General features: G+C 36.6%; 2 protein-coding genes across 3 annotated transcripts in view; one reads left to right on the top strand and one right to left on the bottom strand.

Annotated features, from left to right (window-relative positions):
• Window positions 1-622: 622 nt before the first annotated feature.
• LOC117157393 (uncharacterized) lies at window positions 623-14,269 on the top strand. Of its 2 annotated transcripts, XM_033335433.2 has the most exons (6): window positions 626-2,636; window positions 4,023-4,225; window positions 4,571-4,918; window positions 5,961-6,041; window positions 7,333-11,604; window positions 14,064-14,269. In XM_033335433.2, the coding sequence occupies exons 1-5, from the start codon at window positions 884-886 to the stop codon at window positions 7,531-7,533; spliced, it is 2,586 nt and encodes an 861-aa protein (XP_033191324.2). In that variant the 5' UTR covers window positions 626-883; the 3' UTR covers window positions 7,534-11,604; window positions 14,064-14,269. The 2 variants fall into 2 exon arrangements, with proteins under 2 accessions (XP_033191323.2, XP_033191324.2); XM_033335432.2 differs by lacking the exons at window positions 5,961-6,041; window positions 7,333-11,604; window positions 14,064-14,269 and adding an exon at window positions 5,720-5,954 and having other exon boundaries at window positions 623-2,636.
• Window positions 12,494-14,412, bottom strand: part of qless (decaprenyl diphosphate synthase subunit 1 qless) — a 53,143-nt gene continuing 51,224 nt past the window's right edge. Inside the window, exon 8 of the mRNA XM_033335434.2 lies at window positions 12,494-14,243. Coding sequence (XP_033191325.1) covers window positions 14,022-14,243 — 222 coding nt within the window. The 3' untranslated portion in view covers window positions 12,494-14,021. The remainder of the gene's footprint in view (window positions 14,244-14,412) is intronic.

The raw sequence follows: 14,412 nt of genomic DNA, 5'->3' as shown, positions 1-14,412 counted from the left end.
CTCTATTATAATCGTATACAACAATTGATAAAAAACAAATTCTCATAGACATAAAAAAAGCTAGGTTTCTATTATAACCTACGCGGTAATTGATAACAACAATTTGCCCCGTAGTCATAAAAAACTTCATTTTTACTATCATAATAATATAATACCTGATAACAGACAATTTCCTGCATACCCATAGAGAAACTATGTTCGTATTACAAACTGTAAAGAAAACTATATTTCCAAAAAAACTATACCCAATAACCCACAAGAGAACGACTTTTTCTATAGTTTAGAAAAAAGTTATTCTAAAAAGAACACGTACAAAAGTACTAAATCTTTTACAGTCTCCTCGGTAACATCTTCAAGTACCCATGAACCTTGGCTTATCCCCGAAGCAATACTTCGTACGATCTACTACACAGCTAACACCGTGACAATAGCATACTTAGCGTAATATTTTTCTTTCCTCGAAACCGCCGAACCCCTAAAATCATGTTCCATGACGTCAATCGCTTGATAACGTTACGCCTTGGGTAGCCTCGAAGAAAGCTCCGCATAGCGGTTGGAGAGAGTGGTGGTAACAGTAACCGGATTGCAGGTTCGGGTGGCGTTGAACGGGTTGCAGTAGCTGCAGGGCCGGCACCGCGACGCCCGAGCGTCGTTGGCCTCCTGGTTGCGCGCGATTCGCGTGGCGCCTTCGCTCGATACCCGCTGCGGCAAAACCATCTGGTTCCGTTGGTAGCGCGTGGTGGGAGCAGCCTCTGTTTTATTTCTGTCTCGGTGTCCGTCTGCACCGGGGCCAACCAAGACGCAATCGTGCAGTTTTCGCGTCAAACCAACAGTTCGATTTTGTCCCGCGTTCCATCTGTACCGATTCTCCGTGTCCTGAGACATGGAGGACAGTTACACAGTACACAGGCGGCGCAAAGCCGCGGCCAGAAGGCGCGAGAAGACACCGGACCCTTCCTCGAGGAACCAACGATTGGTGGAAACTTCCGACGACGAGGAAGAGGCGAGACGCGCCAGGATGGAGCAGATGGCGGAGGATGCTGAGCGGGCCGAGTTGGAGGATCGGGAGAAGAGAAGCAAGGAGGAAGATTTGCAGCTGAAGGTCGAGGAGAGAAAGAAGCGGAGCCCAAGCAAGGTCAAGGACGCTGATGGTAGAAAGGTGAGCGAAGAGAAGAAGAGTTCTGCTTCTCCTCAGAAAGAATCGCAAGCACGTGAGAGTGACGCTAAAGATGAGACCACTGCACAGTCGGTAAGGAAGGAATTGGCTAGCCAAGTGGATAACGGAAGTCCAGTGAAGGAAGCGACCAAGAGTGGAGAAGTTGTTACGAAGTATCAGGATGCTATACCGAGCTCAAAGGATATTGATGGTGATATAGATCAACCGATTGAACCGAGGAAGGTGGAAAGACGTTTGAAGAAGAAGTCGAGGGAAAGAATGGAGAGACACGGTCAGTCGACTGACTCTAGCGATATGGAGGATATAGACAGGCATCCGAGAAGAACTAAATCGCCGGAAACAGGGAGATTTAGAATAAAGAAGAGTTCCTCGAAGAAAATTAGCAGCGGTGATTCCGAAGTTGGAGTAAAAGAGGCGATCGAGAAGCCTCCAAGGGAGAAGAAGTCCAGTAAACAGAAGCTTGAGGGAGACGATCAAGCGAAACCTGAAAGAGGACGTTCTAGAGTTCATAGTCAAACTGACGATACCGACGAGGATCGTAAAATGAAGAAAAGCGAATCTTTCCCTCGGCAGACGGAAGAAATCTCGATGAAGAGATCCTCCTCTGACATAAAGAAGCAGATAATTCCTTTGAGTAACGACAGTCTAATGAAAGATTTCGCTAGAGCCCAAGAGGAATATCTGAAGAGAGAGCAGAACATCCTCGATGCCGATATTCCGGATGTGTTCGAGGATGCTCAAGAAGAAAAGTCGCTGAGAAGAAGAAAATTCAGTACACCGCTCACAGAGACGGAACAAGAAGCCATCGAGAAATCTATCGAGAAGCTGAAAGAGTCTGAGAGAAGAAAAGGTTGGTTTTCTTGGCTGCCATTCTTTGGCAAGAAAAAGGAAGACAAAGAAGACGATGACCCAGAGAAGAAAGAAGACCACGAAGAACCAGAGAAAGTCAAACCACCAAAACAAAAGGAAGAACCGACAAAAGTTAAAAGAGAAGACAAATTCTTAGAAGTAAGACTGGACCAACCGGCGAAAGTCACTTTCATGGACTTTTTAAGGGCAATGAAAGACGTGGTTGCAGAGTTTAAGGCGTTCGTCGCGCAAAATCCTCGGGAAGCACAAATTGTAAGAGGATTGAGAAATCGTTGCTTGTCAGAATTAATGTTGGTGATGATCTACTGTGGTTTGGGCGCGTTTATTTTCCGGTTCACCGAGGGTGCATTCGAGACGTTCTACAAATGCGGCGTGAAACGCGTGAAACGAGATTTCCTGGATAGTTTGTGGAACTACAGTCACAATCTGAGGGAAGACGACTGGAAGAGCATGGCTCGCCGGAAGTTAATGGAGTTTGAGGAGCAGTTGCACACTGCTCACGAAGCGGGCGTTCATACATACAGCGGGCAAAGAAGTTGGAGCTTTCTCAACGCTGTCGTGTACTGTCTGACAGTAATAACCACTATCGGTGAGAAAATGCGGATAGCTCTGGGATAACAGGAAATATCGAAGGAAAATATAAAATCGATGTGCGACGATGTGAAGAGATATGGTTATCGCAAAAGCTCTTATAAGTTCCGTATTGATTTTCCTAACTGGCTGATATAGTCGTACAGACGATGATTGTGGGTTGTATACTTCATTGTCAAAAGCTGAATGCGCACGCGTTTCGTGTCAGCGACCTAAATTTTTCAAGAATGATAAGTTCGTAGGGGACTTTGGGAATTTATTACATTCTGGAAAGGAATATCGTGATTTTGAAACTTCTGACGATTTGGTGCCATGGAGGGATACGTTGTTGTTAAATATTAGTAATAGAATGGATATCTAACAGATTTCGTGTTTAGATTAACAATGACTATGAAACACGGTTTTTGAGAGTAGTTTGATATCACGATATTTGATATCTCTTTAATCTAATTTTACAAAATATTTCATAGTAAAATTGGCAATTTCCAGGGAAACGAAATTCAAACATTCATGATGCAATGAATTAAGCGAAGTTATAATTCGGCTGTTATGTTTAGTCTCTTAGAAATTACTGATCAGTAGAAATCTAATTAATCTAATATGGGAAGCCATGAATGGTTTCTAATTTACATAATCTTTTCAATCATATTTAATAAGAAGACGACAATTAAAGCTGGAAATTATCTGTGAAATGAAATATTGCCGATAAGTTGAATGCTCCATATTTTATATTTGGATTGTTAATAACCCTTAATTAGTAAAAACGTAATATTACAATATTGCTAACAGATTGAATATTAAATTAAATCTAACAACGTTATACAATAATTCATTTTTCGTACTTACGATCTTACAAATCTTTAATCAGTAGAAATTTAATATTAAATTTATATGATTTGCGAATATGCGTAATCATTTGAATCTAGATCGATGTGATGAGCACAAAGCCAGCAATTATCGATAAATCGAAATACAAATTCGGCTATCCGATCGACTCAAATTTAACAAACAGAAAATCAAATTTCATAATATTTCGTTTCATCGAAACGAACGATCCCAAAGTTCATGAGGAACAGACAGTTCCAAATAATAATCGTTTACATAAACGAGATACTTGAAAGGAAAGGTTCTATTATCGAAGAATTCGACCACTTTATGAGCAAACGACCGCCAAATTGTACCACTAAAATTGCTAAACTTAGACCGAACACCACCGCGTATTTAGTATCTCTCGGGTTTATTTTTGTCCCATAGAAATATATGTATAGAGATGTGAAACTCTCGAGGTTCGACCCTAAAATTTTAATTCTCATTACCGAATATGAATCATGCGATTCCAGTCGTTACAGTACCTCAACTTTACGAATCTGTCGCTCTATTTTAGGATACGGACATATTTCACCTAGTACCACCACCGGAAGAGCCATCACAATAGTTTACGCTATCTTCGGTATCCCGATGTTTCTGATAATATTAGCCGATTTTGGCAAATTATTCACGCGTGGTATCAAGTTCCTCTGGGCGTTCGTCCGAAGGGTGTATTATACCGGAAGTTGTCGCAAGGTTCGTCGAACCGTACCTGTTCAGGTAAGATCTCAAAATCATAGAGAACGATCGTCTTGTGACTTTTGGTTCCTATTCGTTTTATTTCCATCCCAAAAGGAAAAGCAATTTTCCACTCTTAACCACTCTTTGTTGCATTTTCTAATATATCATCGCAATCATAGAAAAAAAAGAATAAATTTTATCGAGACAATTAAAATTAAAGTCAAATTCTGCAAGAAGTCAATGCACAGCATTGTCGCAATAATCGAATATCACGTGTTCTACCTTCTGACCTTGTATCTCGCGAGCTCACCAAGCTTATACCAAGCTTCCATCGACTGCAACATTGTGATTTCTAATTTCACTGATTAAGTCTTCGGTAAACAGGAAGTGATGAAAGGCGTGCAATTAGTTTACGACCTAGCAACGTTTAAGAGGCCCTCGCAGATTAACCCAGAGGATATCGAAGAAATACAAAAGCAGGCTCCGCAATCTCAAACGGTGCTCAACTTGGATGGAAACGTGCCTGACACACCAGGAACACCGGCGATGTCCGCGTTCGCCATCGACGACGAATTTAATCTACCGATCTCTGTTGCCATCTTCATTCTACTCGGTTACATTTTCATAGGCGCCACATTGTTCTGTTTATCGGAAGGATGGGGCTTCTTCGAGAGCTTCTACTTCGTTTTCATCTCCATGAGCACTATCGGCTTCGGCGATTACGTGCCAAAGGTGAAAATTCTTCGCATTCTTTTTTTTTTTTTGTTTTTACTTCGACGATATTTTACTTCGTCGTTTTTATATCTTGCATCACGCCCCGCTCGTTTCGCCTTCCCTAAACGACGAGATCGATTCGATCGTTGCTAGACTGATTCCAAGAGACACGTTCGATCGAACAGTTAACTTTCCTTCTAACTCAAAGCTGGATACGCAGCGTTTAGTCATATCGTGTGAGAGAATTTTCAGAATTTTGTAAGCTGGGACAACGTTACGTAATCCATGGATAGCGGTATAAATTTTGATTTATGCAATGTTAGTATTTGTTCTATTTCGTCGAACTTTTAACTCAAAGAAATTTGGAAAAGAAACGGTAAGAATTTCTATCTAATGAAATGGGGGGAAAAGGAAGGAACTTTACGAATCCTAGAAGCTTACTATTTTACATCATTTGCCCTTATCTTTTTATTTACCTTAATAAGCGATTCGTTGAATTAAACAATCTTAATCTTACTTTAACCGAGAGCAAATTTAATTAATTATTAGTTATTAATTTTTCTCTGTACAAACGAATAGAGGAAATTCGATATTACGCGGTATTACGAAGTATTGTTATACAACGTGGCTGAAATTTACCAATTTTAACTTACCAAATTCAGAACGTGTCTCTTCGATGTACATTCTTCGATTTTCATTTGCGATTAGCGTTTTCTTTATATTTGACCGATGGAATGTACCTTTGTCCCCAAGATTCGTATTCAGTGAGCTATATAATTAACTTATTCTTTTGCTTGTCCCTTTCACGGTGGCGTTCAGACGGTAAGCTTTGAAAATCAAAAAGTTAATCAAGAAACAGACAAACAAACACAAATTCTAAAGAGAACTAATAATGCACATCACCGTATATACACACTATTTCGTACATGCTTTTCGCATAAATCTCACTTCGGCACAATTGCACGTGTTTTCTTAGAGAAAATTAAAACAAAAAAAAAAAAACCGCCGATGACAGAATACACGCGCACACATTAACAAATTGATTGGTTGGTTGATCTAGCATCCCATATACATGATGTGTTCGATAATATACCTGGTGTTCGGCCTGGCCCTCACGTCTATGTGCATCAACGTCGTACAGGTACGCATTTTTCACTAATTATTTGAGGTGGTATAGTGATAGGTGCGTAAGGAACTACTCTTGGTGTTTTACGAATAACAGTTTATTAGAACTAATCAACAATCAGAGTTAACAATTAATAATCAACAATAACACTTAACGGACAACAGGTAACAACTAACAAATAACGATAGACACCGAGATGTCGTTCGTCGCGTTGCTATCAAAAAGGACCGAGGAAATACACTTTTAATGACGCAAGACAGACTGACTCTGCTTTTTGTTTTTCTTCGCGCAGATCCTTCCCTTCGTAGCCCATCGATATCCCCACTAGCGTGCATTCATTAAATGTGCCGCCTGTGCTGGCGCGTGTGTGCTCTTCCGAGAATTCGGCGGAAAGAGTGTGAAGATATCGATGATACATTGGGCACGTCGGTGTTGCGCTTTGGCGGCGTCGCGCTTTGTATCCGGAGCCGTTGAAAAGTTCCGTGGCCCGTGCCGCCACATATTTTCCAAAGAAAAATAGAAAAATCTAATAATCCGATCTAACTTGAGATAATCTAAATCTCATAATCCAATGTAAATTACCAAATTTTCGAAATCTCTTATAATAGTAATATTTTCTAATCTAATGAAAATCTAGTAATCCAATCTAATCCATAGTATAATATAACAATGTGATATAAATGGTATAACATAATGTACATATAATTTATATACAATAATCCAATTTAATTTTATAGTTAATAATATACAGGGTGGTTGGTAACTGGTGGTACAAGCGGAAAGGGGGTGATTCTACGCGAAAAAAGAAGTCGAAAATATAGAATAAACATTTTTCGTTTGAGGCTTTGTTTTTGAGAAAATCGACTTTGAATTTTCGCTCGGTACGCGTGCACTTTATCGCGTCTCGTTATAACGGATCTCACTGTAGATCGTTGTCTCGATGGAAGAATTAAAAAAAGAAAAAAAATTTTTATTTTATATTTTCGACTTCTCTTTTCGCGTAGAATCACCCCCTTTCCGCTTGTACCACTAGTTACCAACCACCCTGTATATGCATGTACATGTAAATAACCTGTCCCATAATAATCTAAATTTTCTAATCGAATATAAATTAAATAGATTTTTGTAAGCTTTTTCTACACTTTACTAATCTAGCGTACCTTCAATAACAACGTAATCTAATTTAGAATATCGAAGAAATATTAACTTCTATTATACCTAACACATTCTACTCTTTATTATTCCTACATCTATAGCGCCCCATACTATCGCGCTTTTAACGCTTGACAATTAATCTGGTCAACAGGTGATGCTATCAGACTCATTCAAACAGGCGAGTCAGAAGATTGGAGCGACGATTGGCTTCGAGATTGCGGAAGAGGATCAATCAGTGAATCCAGCGGTTCCTCCGCCGGTCGAAGTCGCTGACGTTCACACTACCATCAAAGAGTCCGACAGTGGTGAAAAGGTTGCACCAAAGGCCAAGCAGGAAGACGTCGACTTATAAATAAGAACTTTCTACCAAAAGCCAAAAAAATCCAAAGGAACAAAAAAGAAAAAAAAAAAAGAACTAGTCGAGTTATCCGATTGATCGCTGCGTTCGCACACCGAGCACCGTTAACACGCGCGTTTTCGCCTTTAAAACAATAAGTCTTGTTCGTCCGGTCGCTTAAACAGGCAACGACGAGTCTCAATTCGACTCGATTCGGTTATCAGTCGAGGTCGCGGAGAAACGAAATCGATAAAAATTACACGCATACGAATAATTCACTTTGAAACTGGTGCTTGAATTTTCAACGATCGTTCACGATCATCGTCCCGATCGATCGTGGTACCCTGGACAGGGTGTACAGTGGCGTGAAAAAATTTACTACCAGACTGAATTTTTAACTTCGTATTTGAAGAGCGATATCTGGAAAAGCTTCAAGTAATATCGGGATACGCAAACGCCGTATAGTTTATCCACGATATTGCCTGAAACTCTTTAAAATATCGTTTTTGAAATGTAAGGTGGGAAATGTATTTGGCCGGAAAACTTTGCACGCCACTGTAGATCGCGTTTCTGGTCGCCGTAGAAACGGCTAATCGAAACTTTCATGCTCCGTATGGGACACACAGGAATGCTAAATGAGCCGCTTATTTGGCAAATCGGTTTAGTCCATGAAACAAAACACAGAGAAAATTGACGAAATTATACATTTATATAAGGATCGATCGAATGCTTTGGCGCGAAAAATTTCAAAAATTTCTCAAATTCGAGTTAACCACTTTCAGGTCACTTTGATCGAACGGCTCGAGTCATAGGATCCACCAGTTACTAAGACTCTCGCTGGCTGCACCGTAGTCGCCACAGAAAACGCACCTGATTACGAATTCCTTCGTGTCTGGTAGGAAGCCAACCTTGGAGCGTATTCTGAGAGCGAACGTTACGCTGACAACGCGATTAGAATGTGATCGATTTAGACATGGATAGAGAAGCGCGGAGTATTATTCTTTTAAGCGCGATTCTTTTAACGAGGAATGATTGAAATTGGCATCTTAAAATTAACGAGTTCCGTGCCGTATGGTTCATTCGACGACGAAACGATTCTTATGACAGAAAGTAGAATTTTTAGCAGAGATTTAATAGTATTCTTTTCGCTTTTCAAAATGTCAGAGATTCAGAGAAATCGCTACTTTTCTATAACTGATTACTTTAAACTAACTTTTGACTATGCTTTGAGATTAATGTGTGAAATAAAAAAAAAAAAAAGAAAAATAAGAGAGAAAAATGGAAATGATTAAAATACACGATAAAATTCTTTTAAGGAATAGAAGTTACTTCAAACATGGTTACATTCTGATGAATTCATTTTGATGAATGAAAAATGTAAGAATCTCGAGGAACTAATTAAAGAAATCTTATATCGGTAAGGCAGAAAATATGAACGTTACCATCATCGATACGAATTACAGATGATATCGAGGACTGATTCACGTGACCAATTCTAGAAAGTGATAAGGATATCTTGTAATTTGTGACGATTTAAATGGATAGTACTCTAGTTTCAGTAGATGCGAAATTACAATAAAGAGAAGCTTGCTTGCAATAAAGAAAAACTTGATTACAAAGAATCGCCGCCTATTTTCTACGCGTATCTAGATATTCTACGATAAATTCTCTTTACTTTAAAACTTCACCGACACTTTCAATTTTCACCCGGCACGGAACGTGTTAATATTTTCCAGAACTATGAGCGTTCAACCTTAAATTTTCAATACATTCAAAATTCAGAAAATTTAAAATCCATCTCGTGCGGTTCGTGTCAGGTGTCGAACGTTATTTTTATCGAGCGAACGACACTGCACGCGAATGCAAACTAATCAATCCGCATAACACAAAAAAAGAAAATCTTATCGTTCCTCGCGATATAAACGGCTGATTGTCACAAGCGTAACGTAAGAAGGAGGATATCCGGTTGTTTTTAGTTCGATGATAAGAAAAGACGTATAGTAATTCTGCGATTGTTCGCAGACCAGACACAGCAGTTGCGATTTATTTGTCGTAGTCTACTGTCGACAATAAATACAGCCCTGTACTTTGTATATTTTGTAGATTTGTCGTGTTGCTATCTTCTTTTTTCTTTTTTAAGTTGTTTTTATATTACGTACATACGAGTATAATGAAGCTTTCGGATAGACACACCTGTACCGACTGAGTAGCTTTTAAATTTTCAGTCTCTGAGTTCTGTTCGAACGTTTCGTCCATATAAAGAAAAGATGTGTGATCTTATTGTTTAAACAATCCTCCAGTTGCATTCGTAAAACATTCAGTGAAGAGTGTGGAGATGCATATTTTTATTCGATGTTAATCTGAACAGCGTTCTCCAATCTAAAGTACATACGATGAATATAAAAATCAATAACTACATAATAGGTAGATTTTAGTACAATGAAACGTTATATTGATACATTGAGATGTTATACCTATATTTAAACTTGTTTAATTATTCAAATATTATTGTTGTAATTACTTCACTTTTGAACGTATTCAATAATCGTACATAAAACTATGTTTATTACTTTTTGTCCTTTTTATGCACAGCTTTTGATGGGAATTTTCTTCAATTTTTAATAGATATATAACGTATTTAAATGTATTTAATTATTTGTTATAAACATTATCAAATATGAAAACTATTTTACCATGTTATGTCAAAAAAGAAAGGAAATTACCAATTGATGAGTTCGTCGGTAAAACAGTGATTCATGGAACTTTTTTTCAACAATGAATGTTAAAATTGTTAATATTTATCACATAACAAACCAAAATGATGCACTACTAAAAAAATCGATTGCAGAATGGCGAACGATGTTGTAGAAGGAGAGAAGAAGGTGTTTGACGATCGAACTGGGGGATTGAAATAAATTTTCGTCGCGGGAAGAGGAAAAAAACTTGTGCCTTTTTAAGAATGAACTGCGTTAGCTATTTACATTTTATCAGATACGATAAGAATTCCTGTAACGCGATTAAATTATAGAAACAGAGAAAAAATGATATATAACGTATATACTCGTTGCTACTTAAGTGACAAAAATATACTTCCTTTTTCCAACGATTGAAAAGGAACAAAAGATATGACAGATCGCTTAATGTCTATACCATATGTCTTTGCAATTTTATTACACGTTATAAATTCACGTAACAGAAATAAAAAGAAACGAAATAAGCGAGCAAATTGATTATGGGTAACGAGTACTTGTTATTATTAATATGATCATAATAATGACATCATTGTGAACTTTATTTACAAATAAATGTTTCAGATATTAGGATTTTTTCACCTTTATTTTAACCACTTTTCTTATACAGGCTGTCTCTTGCAACTAAGACGCACGCATCCCGTGACTCACAGAAAAAAATTATTTTATTCATGACCGAAATTGAAATTAATTTTACTGTGAAATTATGACCACTATAATGGCGATAATGGTTTGCCATTGCAATACGAATACTTCTACTTGGAACAAATTATTCATCTTAGAACAACATTAGATGTAGAATTTAATATAGTGCAAATTAAATGATAACTCATTAAATTTCTGTACACGATACTTTGCTCAGATTAGAACGAAACTATTTGATAAATGTTCTAACTACATCCAATTGCGATCGTAGCCAATTAGCTCGCATTATTTGTTGCATATATAATTCATAATTCTATTACTTATAGTAATGCAATTAATAATTGTATATCAAACAATACGATTACCTATGTCTCACCACATGGAGGTACGGGAAAACACTACGTAGTTGAAATCACGCATTTCAAAAAATGATACATCTTGATACCACTCACAATTCAACAGCACAATGACGCTCCGCGCCAAAATTTTGCCTAGCTGTCTCCCGATTAGCTGTAGCGGAATGGTTCCTGATTCGTTTAAAGTCGCGCGTACAATTGAAATACTGTACGCTGGAAAACTTGTTTCAGTCAAGGATCTATGATAGTTTCAGAACGGATAACGTACATGAACGATATTGCATCGCCCGTCTACACCGATCACGTCGCTGTCGCTCATGTGCATCGGATTTTATGTGCGTAACCTATCACTGTTGTCAGCTGTCAGTTACGTGTCGTGAGAAATTTACTTTCGAGAGTTTAATAAGCGAAGATCTTTTCGTAGCTATTGATTTTATCATCTTTGACGATTAAGTCGAATTTGAATATAATATCAGACGAATTGTTTGCACGGTTGTAACCGTGCTATTTATACTGATGTTATAAAATGAAAAATGGATTCGCATGTTCTGCATTTTTTCACTATAGGATAGTATTGTATACTTCACTAAAATTTACATTAAGGGAATATACATTAATGTTATTTATTCATATAATGAAAAAAGGACTAATCTGATCCATTTAAGCATGTAATGGAAAAAGATATTTATTAAAATTTTTCTATATTAACTGATGTATAAGGAACCTTGAAGATAAGATCTGTTTTGAGTTTTAACATAACATTTATATTAAAAGAAAATTATATAACATGGATTTAGTGTTCCCCAATATAACAAATAAGGTAAAGAACGTTATGGTTTACAATTTATTAATAATGAAGCTAATCGATCTATATTACAATTTAGTTCTGACATAAGAATCTAAAAGATCATGCATTTACATGTGTTTTCTATATGTGTGTATTTGTAATGATTATTAAGAGCACCCATGGTCTTGGCTTTTTTATATTAACTTTCTTCCAAAAACTACAATCATTAACTATATACGTGTTCATAACAATAACGAATATTTCATTTTTGTTCAGAATTTGTAACTATACTACTTTGTCTATGGATTATGTGCATAGGCTAAATAAATTGTAAATAATAATTTTAATATGTGCAGGAGATCGAAAGCTTCATTTACTTCTATTCTCCATACCAAACGAATGTCTTTATCTTAATATACATCTACGTTTGATCATAATTACATTTTTGTATTTGTTTTATTAATAATTTTACAGCAATGATTTATGTTACCTTAAAGAGCAATTATATACATTAATTCATGTTATAAATAAAAGTTATTATACAATTATATCTATATGTTCAGTTATGTAGCAAATAGTATTTTGAGCAGTTTTTTTATTCAAGAAGAATGTAATACATTATGGAAAATGGTATTCCACTTTTATTAGATATCTTTTTGAATAAAAAACAATATGAATAATTTTATGCATATATAAAAACTTAACAATTTTTCATGATTTATAACATTCCAATCAATAATAAACAATTCTTATTGTGTTTGATGAATCGAAAATACTTTTTCCATGCAAGTGGAAGAATCAAGACCATATGGTCTTCTTTGGCAGGTATTCTTCGCACACTTTAAACAAAATATTAAATTATGCTATTAATTAGTATTGGTATTCTTGCGATTGTTACTTTCTATACTGATATATATGTAGATTTACTCTTTTACGTAATAATAACATGCATTAAATCACCCGATTACATTTAGAAAGAAGTTAATTTACGCAAAATTTAATAGCTATGCCAATTTTCTATTTTAGAGTAATCGCATTGTTATAGTATACCGAATTATAACATTATAATCGAGTTAATCTGATGTAATACTGTCGTGGAAAGTTTTTCACATTGCTTGTCACTTATTAAATGAATTTAGTTACACAGTACCACAGTTCCAGTGGTTCCAGCAAAACAACAATCTGGCAGATTTACCAATTCTAATACATTACAATTACTCCTATAAATCATTTTATTTACACTTATGATTGGCTAGCGACAATATCGATAAAATCAGGTCATATGTGCACTATAGAGCGAAATAAACGTTATCGTTCATTTCTTTACATTCTCTTATACGTTGTATCTCCCGTTTGCAAGATGTACTTGGGCACTTAGTGAGTGATCTCTCGCTTATTATTACATAGTATTCGGTAACGTTTAAACACGATTAGAGTAACATCGTAGTGATATCGCTCGTACTTATTGTTGCATATTGCCTTATAGACATGAGGCACCTCTTATTACGTTACATCTGAAATTTATAAAAATAATATCCTGCTAATCTTCCCATTTCTTTTTTTTCTCATAAAATTACCACATCGTTAACAATATCGCAAATATAAACATCTTGAACTTTTATGTTACAAACGTACAAGTTTAAATATAGAATTATAAGTACCATTAATAATAATCGAACACATTCGTCATGAGTGCGTTTAACATGAGTGTCGCGATCATCTACGCCTACGCATTTGTTCGATATTCTTTTTTTTCTCTCTCTCCCTCTCTCTACAATCAGTATAATCTGTCGTATCAACGGCACATTATTTCCTTGTTCACTGTAATTGTAATTGTAATTAAATTAATCGGCGTTCCTCGTGGCCAACATTAATTCTCTTGCGACTACCAGTTTGTTTTTCCAAAACGTTTCATCGTACCCCTTTTACTTTCGTATACAGTTCCTATCGTTTTTCCTCATATCGCTACTTCATACGATTCAATACTAAATCGCAGACCACTTGCAGACCTTTTTGGTACGGGCTCTCGGCTAAAGACTGTGCAAGTTTCATGGCCTCGATGCAATGCTTCCGCGCCAAAAATTTCGTTTGGTCCAGGCCCTGCGACTTGTGCACCAGCTCGAACGCTTTCTCCACGTCTCCTGGCTCTTGAAATCGGCGCATGATCATCGCGTTCAATTCTGGATACTATGATAGAAAAACGAAGGAGGTGAGTCAGAAATTGAAAGGTCAAATCGTGATATTAAAAAGCGAAAGAATATAGCAATTTATATTATGTTCAACTACGATTTATGAATTATTTATTGAACTACTATCTATAAATATAAGTTTCATTCTGTACGAGTCGTATAATACG

Source organism: Bombus vancouverensis, chromosome 15 (genome assembly GCF_051014615.1).
Source record: "Bombus vancouverensis nearcticus chromosome 15, iyBomVanc1_principal, whole genome shotgun sequence".
NCBI classification, from domain to species: Eukaryota; Metazoa; Arthropoda; class Insecta; order Hymenoptera; family Apidae; genus Bombus; species Bombus vancouverensis.
This window is presented reverse-complemented; position numbering and strand designations above follow the sequence as displayed.

Bases quoted from the DNA above. Each gene is read 5' to 3' on its own strand.
- LOC117157393 (XM_033335433.2), top strand. From the start codon at position 884: ATGGAGGACAGTTACACAGTACACAGGCGGCGCAAAGCCGCGGCCAGA. The intron at 4,226-4,570 runs GTAAGATCTCAA...TTCGGTAAACAG, and splicing joins GTCGAACCGTACCTGTTCAG to GAAGTGATGAAAGGCGTGCA. The intron at 6,042-7,332 runs GTACGCATTTTT...TCTGGTCAACAG, and splicing joins TGTGCATCAACGTCGTACAG to GTGATGCTATCAGACTCATT.